Raw genomic sequence first — 6,982 nt, 5'->3', positions numbered from 1 at the left:
GTTTTTCAAATAGGTACAGATTTGTGGAACGTAAGACGTCACTGACAGAAGGGAAAAGTTAGAAGCAGAGATTTTACCTCCTCGATCGTCTTGATCACTTATCACTTATCTGGCAGACAGTAAAGACGTGTAGGATCAGTAAAGTGGAGTGTTTAATTGTTCCTGTTGTGTGTTTGGTGATTTTCTGTTATTGTAAGTCTTTTATTTCCTTTCCTTTTATTTTTTGTTCTCAACGAAGATCACATTTTGTAGTGATCTTTTACTTTATTTTTCTTTTAAATCATGTGATCTTATCAATCTTTTTGGAAAATTTCTTCCGAAAACGGATTTTCTATTTTTTAAAATTTAATTTATAACTTTTGTTAATTTATTAAAGGATTTTTATTGAGATTTATCAAATTTTTTTGATAAATAAAATTAACGGAATTAGTTTTTGAGATCAAATTGATTGTTGAGAAAATTCAAAATTATTTTTTATGGTTGTTATATCCCTCGAATTATGCGAATCGCGAATGTGGCGTAATATAAATTAAGTGTTAAATGAACAATATATGACGATCCCAAAACACGTGTGTGGTTATGTTGTTTCATAGCATGTTGTTCCATAAAAAAAAGTCAATCATAACGCGTCCAGTTATAAGAGTTGGTGTCCCACAATATTTTAAAGTTTCTTGTTGTAAATGATTTTTTGAGCATTATTAGAAGATGCAAAATTGAGTTTTTTCGTGAAATTCAAATGGTCATATCTCAGCTTCTTGTGTATCCATGTTAACATGTGCAGTGCAGTTGTGCCCATGTGCCTCTCGCATTGTGACCTGAGAAGATAATTTTCTGGTTATACCGGTTATACCTTAGGCCCTTCGACAGAACATTAACATTTTCTTTTGAAATCTCTTTATCTGCAATTGTCTCAACTTTTGGCAAATTCTTCCAGGAATATATAAGCAATATATAAGCACGAGTAAGTCTTGTATCCTGTTGTGAGGTTCCATTTTGTGATTAATTGAAGGAAATTTTTTTCTTTATAATTTAGATAAAATGATACTTTATTTATTTCCCCCACCAAAATTTTCGTAATGTGTGATATCTAAAACGTGCTCATACCAAGTTTGAGTCCGATCTTAGGTGGTCGGTTTTTTCGACGATTACACTACTTGGTGTTGAATCACGAAGTGGAACACCAACTAGAAGTGACATATTATTTCGAGTGAACAGCCCGGTAAAATAATACATTTTAATCACTTTCTATGCTCAAATTAGCATTTAATTTGAATAAATCTTAAACCCATAGTTCTTCCTCTTAGAATCTCATCCAATTCTATTGATTGCGTCATGGGGTTAATTGATTTGTTTAACCTTTTGCTTACTCCTCTCAATCAGTGATAATCTCCCTTAGCAAGACCCATATTTAGATTTATGTATGTATGATCAACATCGGAAAAATATTATTGAACATGCATCCCGATTAATAACCTCAGGCGTGACCCCTTAAATGTTATTTGTGCTGATTTCTCTGTTACAATCTCATTTCACTCACTCAAAAATTTTCATTCCTCAGTTGAAATTGATCCGTTCCGGGGTGAAGATCAGCTTTCGTGATGGGAATCGTGCGGTACTATCTACTGGAAAATTTGGAAGTGGCCAAGAAGGAGGTGCTTTTGCAGCGACTTCGCAAGGTATGTTTTAAGACATTTAATTAATCAATTTTTAAACCATTAAATGATCCAAATAATTATGGAAAATTTGTTTTTTTGAGCAGTTTTTGAATCAATCTTGTAGTTAAAATGTAGTTAAAGTTTTTAATTATTTGTTCTTCAATAAAAATTAAAATTTATCGATTTTTTTAAAAATCTTCCCCGTGGTCATCTTGCTCCATATGGCATACTGGATGATGCAATATGTTGCAATAATGTTCCAATATGTTGTTGTTAAGATTGTTGAGATAATTTAGTAAAAAAAAATCACAACAATTTGTTACTAATTAAGATTTAATTGTGATAGTTGTTTTAAAAATATTTTTAGTATAAAATTTTTTTTTTAAATCTTTAAAGAAATATAATGAAAATTTACGATTTTTTCTAAATAAAATTCTTCATCTAATATTTTGGTACAAAAAGAAAATATTTTAAACATTAACTATTTCCTGTTCATTTTATAAGCACTTCCTGTTTACATCTCAAAAGAATAATTTATCGTTTTTTCCAGGTCGATGAAACCATTTATGATGTGAGCATTGAGAAATGCTACCACGTGGAGACAGCTCCTGGCAAGAAGATCACTGAGATGCAAGAAAAAATCCTTCGTTGGCTCCTGAAGCATTCCCAGGAGGAGGATTCCTTGAAAAAGTCGTCCACATTCCTGAATTGCCCTCAAAGCTCGGTGCTCGTTGAAGTTGGACCTCGGTTTAATTTTTCCACCGCAGACTCCACAAATAGCGTTAGCATTTGCGAAAATGTGGGATTCCAGGGCATTGTGCAGCGCATTGAAGTGTCCTTGAGATACATGATCATGTCCAAGAATCCATGGATTAATGCGAAATCCCATGAACTTTTTGAATTGCTTGGAGATCGCATGACTGAATGCCAATATACACAGCAGAATCTTCCCGTTGAAAACTTCTATGAGCAAGTTCTTCTCAAGGAGCCCGATAATTGGTACGAAGTTCCCGTGCTGGAGAAAGGACTTCCCGCTCTGAGGGAAGTTGATGCGAAGCTCGGATTGGCTTTCGATGAGTGGGATCTGCAGTTCTACTATAATCTATTCAGGAATGTTCTCAAACGAAATCCAACGAGTGTGGAACTCTTTGATTGTGCACAGAGCAACAGCGAGCACTCCCGGCATTGGTTCTTCAAGGGGAAGATGAAGATCGATGGGAAGTTTGTCGACAAGTCCCTCATTAAGATGATTGTGGACACGCAGGAGACAACAAATAAAAATAATACAATCAAATTCAGCGACAACAGCAGTGCCATCCGGGGATTTAGGCAAAAAGTCCTCCAGCCAGCGGTATTCACGGGACCCGGGAAGATGAATGTTGTGGACAAAGATATGGATCTCATCTTCACTGCGGAGACGCACAATATGCCAACAGCCGTAGCACCCTTCAGTGGAGCCACAACAGGCACCGGAGGACGCATTAGGGATGTTCAGGGTGTAGGAAGAGGTGGCCTGACCATTGCTGGTACAGCAGGATACTGTGTTGGAGCTCTTCTCAATCCTGACTCACCAGTTTCCTACGAAGACCCCTCATGGACGTACCCACCATCATTTGCAAATCCCCTAAAAATTATTATCGATGCCAGCAACGGGGCATCCGATTATGGGAATAAATTCGGAGAACCCCTCATATCGGGATTTGCCATCTCATACGGAATTCGTGGCAGTAATGGCGAACGCGATGAATACGTTAAGCCAATCATGTTCAGCGGTGGTTTAGGCACAATGGATGCCACCCATGCCAAGAAACACGATCCCGAGAAGAAGAATCTCCTTGCCAAACTCGGTGGACCCGTTTACAGAATTGGCGTTGGTGGTGGTGCTGCTAGTTCCGTGGAAGTTCAAGGCGGTAGAGATGCAGCTGAATTGGATTTCAATGCTGTCCAGCGAGGTGATGCTGAGATGGAAAATAAGCTCAATCGTGTTGTGAGGGCATGCATTGAACTCGGAGATAGGAATCCAATCCTTGCAATTCACGACCAAGGTGCTGGCGGGAATGGAAATGTCCTGAAGGAGCTCGTGGAGCCAGGCTATGCAGGAGCTGTGATCTTCTCAAAGGAATTCCAACTTGGTGATCCTACAATCACAGCTCTGGAGCTCTGGGGAGCTGAGTACCAGGAAAACAATGCCATTCTCTGTCGTCAGGAAGATCGGCAACTTCTCGAAGAGATTTGTCAGCGTGAAAGGTGCCCCATAAGCTTTGTGGGTATTGTTACGGGAAATGGCTATGTCACCCTCCTCGAGGAGGAAGCCAACTTTGAAAAGTACCTACAGCGTGAGAATCTTCCTAAGCAATCTTCCCGGCCATTTGATCTGCATCTTCGTGACGTGCTGGGAGAGATGCCACGCAAAGAATATACCCTCGATCGCGTTCCCAAGCAACTAGCTCCCCTGAAAATCCCAAATATTCACCTCCAGGATACTCTCAAGACAGTTTTGGGTATTCTCGCAGTTGGAAGTAAGAGATTCCTCACCAACAAAGTAGATCGCTGTGTTACGGGATTAATTGCTCAACAACAGTGTGTTGGATCCCTTCACACCCCTTTGGCGGACTTTGCTGTCACGGCTACATCTCACTTTGGCCATGAAGGTATCGCTACATCCATTGGAACTCAACCAATTAAGGGACTTCTCTCCTCCCATGCTGGTGCCCGAATGTCCGTTGCTGAAGCTCTTTCCAATCTTGTCTTTGTGGGAATCTCTGATCTGGCTGATGTTAAATGTTCCGGAAATTGGATGTGGGCAGCAAAGTTGCCGGGTGAAGGATTGAAACTCTACGAAGCCTGCCAGGCAATGTGTTCATTCATGAAGGAACTCAATATTGCTGTCGATGGTGGAAAGGATTCCCTCTCAATGGCTGCTCGTGTTAATGGAAAGACTATCAAGTCTCCAGGAACACTCGTGATCTCCACGTATGTACAATGCCCAGATATCCGTGTAAAAATCACACCAGATCTAAAGATGCCAGCTCGTGGAGGACGTGGAGAGTTGATCTTCGTTAGTGTTGAAAATAAATTCCGCCTGGGTGGTTCTGCCTTTGCACAGGCCCTCAGTCAGCAGGGTGATGAGTGTCCAGATGTTCAGAAGGCGGATATCTTGAAGAAGGCCTTCAAAATAACCCAGAAGCTCCTCAAGAAAGACAAACTACTCGCTGGGCATGATGTTAGCGATGGTGGTTTAGTTGTTTGTGTGCTAGAGATGGCTTTTGCAGGGATGTGTGGCCTCAATCTGGACATTTCGTCGGTATTGAAAAGCCAGAGTACCGACAATCATATCCCCATCCTCTTTGCCGAAGAATGCGGATGGGTTCTTGAGGCAGAGAGTCACAATTTGGCCGAAATCATGGAAGCTTTCCGTGCTGATAATGTTCCTGTTTATCACATTGGCTCTTCTGTGGGATGTGGCCTCAATTCCTCAGTCCGTATTCAGAGTCAAGGCCAAGTGCTGCTGAATGAAGAACTCATTGTGCTCTTTAAGCAATGGGAAGCTACAAGTTATGCCATTGAGAAGCTTCAGATGAATGCACAGTGTGCACAAGAAGAGTTTGAGGGTCTCAAACAGAGGAAGATTGTTCGATACGCATGTACCTACAATCCCGATGAGGAGATTATCACGAGGATGCCATCTGCTCCAGTTCGCGTGGCCGTGATTCGTGAGGAGGGCACTAATGGTGACAGAGAAATGATCGCCACGCTCTTCAATGCAAAGTTTGAAGTGCATGATGTAACAATGACGGATTTGCTGGCCAAGAGAACCACTCTGGATGCCTATAGAGGTGTCATTTTCCCAGGAGGCTTCAGCTATGCTGATACTTTGGGATCTGCCAAAGGATGGGCCGCTACAATCCTCTTCAGCGACATCCTACGTCCTCAATTTGATCACTTCAAGCGTCGCACGGATACTTTCTCTCTAGGTGTGTGCAATGGATGCCAACTTATGAGTCTCATTGGATGGGTGGGAAATAACAAAGATGCCCAGGAGAGTGCTTTTGATGTGCCTGACGTTGCTCTACTGCGTAATCGCTCAGAGCGCTTTGAGTGTCGTTGGTCGACGCTGAAAATCGCCGAAGACACCAACTCCATCCTCCTAAAGCGCATGAAGGGTTCAGTGATCGGTTGCTGGGTTGCTCACGGTGAGGGACGCTTCTCATTCCGCACAAGAGCTGTTTATGATGCTCTTCAGAGCAAAAATGCCGTTGCTGTTCACTACGTCGATGATGATCATAAGCCTACAGAGAAGTACCCAATGAATCCCAATGGAAGTACTGAAGGTGTCGCTGGCATTACATCAGATGATGGACGTCACTTGGCCATCATGCCACATCCCGAGAGATGCAGCATCCTCTGGCAATGGCCGTATGTGCCACACGACTTTAAATATAAAACCTCCCCATGGCAAACGATGTTCAACGAAGGATTCCTGTGGTGCTCATCCACCACACAGAATGTCTAATTCTCAAAATCTCTCTATAATTCCAGAACAATTCCATTTATTTTTTTTGTATACTTTATTTATCAATAAACGTGATATAATTACATAAAGGTATATTAATAAAGATTACGTCGTCTGCAATAAAACTGATACTTAACGCTGACTGATAAATGAAAATAAGATCGAGGAATTTCGTTCTTTGGAAATTTTCTTGGAGATTCTTAATAAAAAAAAAAAATTAATACTCTCCAGTCTAACAATCAACCCAAATATAACATTTTGACTTTAAAATATGTTTGATTCCTTCCATATTTGTATATTGCTTATTTTTGCGGCAAAGAGATAAAAATTCCACACTATCTGTGGTTATTTTCCCATGGAACTTTAAGTAAAAACGGATACGCATGTATGTGGCTTTTCGGGGCGTGCTGAAAAAAAAGTTCAGTGTCCATTAAATTATTTGCCTTTTGCTGTCCTTCCGCTCCTCCATACCCATATAGTACTTCCTAATCTCACGATAAAGGGATTAAAAAAGTCAAATTAACGCCGAGAGATAAATGCAAAACGAACATCTATTTTTATCCGTCTTTCGAGTTATCGTACGTTTCCTCCCATCAGATTCTTGCGCCACATTTCAGTGAAGTGCTCAACTGGGAGATTTCTTATGAGGAGGGTGAATATTTCTATAAATGAGGAAGATTTTTTTAAAAGATTTTTTTCGTTCAAACTTTCTATTTTTTTAAGATTTTGCGAATCCCATAGAGGAATTCGAGTATATTCTGATTGATTCTGATGGAATCAGAGAATGATCAGGATCTATCACTCTTGCAATAAA

General features: G+C 40.5%; 1 protein-coding gene across 3 annotated transcripts; it reads left to right on the top strand.

Annotated features, from left to right (window-relative positions):
- The first annotated feature begins 32 nt into the window (after positions 1 to 32).
- On the top strand, positions 33 to 6,257 carry LOC129789574 (phosphoribosylformylglycinamidine synthase). Of its 3 annotated transcripts, none has more exons than XM_055826459.1 (3): positions 33 to 192; positions 1,559 to 1,676; positions 2,206 to 6,257. In XM_055826459.1, exons 2-3 carry the CDS (start codon positions 1,599 to 1,601, stop codon positions 6,166 to 6,168), a joined length of 4,041 nt encoding a protein of 1,346 aa, XP_055682434.1. In that variant the 5' UTR covers positions 33 to 192; positions 1,559 to 1,598; the 3' UTR covers positions 6,169 to 6,257. The 3 variants fall into 3 exon arrangements, with proteins under 3 accessions (XP_055682434.1, XP_055682436.1, XP_055682435.1); XM_055826461.1 differs by having other exon boundaries at positions 96 to 176; XM_055826460.1 differs by lacking the exon at positions 33 to 192 and adding an exon at positions 1,175 to 1,219.
- Positions 6,258 to 6,982: the final 725 nt, after the last annotated feature.

This window comes from Lutzomyia longipalpis, chromosome 2 (assembly GCF_024334085.1).
Source record: "Lutzomyia longipalpis isolate SR_M1_2022 chromosome 2, ASM2433408v1".
Taxonomy (NCBI): domain Eukaryota; kingdom Metazoa; phylum Arthropoda; class Insecta; order Diptera; family Psychodidae; genus Lutzomyia; species Lutzomyia longipalpis.
Note: the sequence above shows the minus strand (reverse complement) of the source record. Positions and strands in the feature narration are given on the sequence as shown.

Excerpts from the sequence above, each read along its gene's own strand:
- LOC129789574 (XM_055826459.1), top strand. The coding sequence starts at position 1,599 with ATGGGAATCGTGCGGTACTATCTACTGGAAAATTTGGAAGTGGCCAAG. Across the intron at positions 1,677-2,205 it reads TTTTGCAGCGACTTCGCAAG|GTCGATGAAACCATTTATGA; the intron begins GTATGTTTTAAG and ends CGTTTTTTCCAG.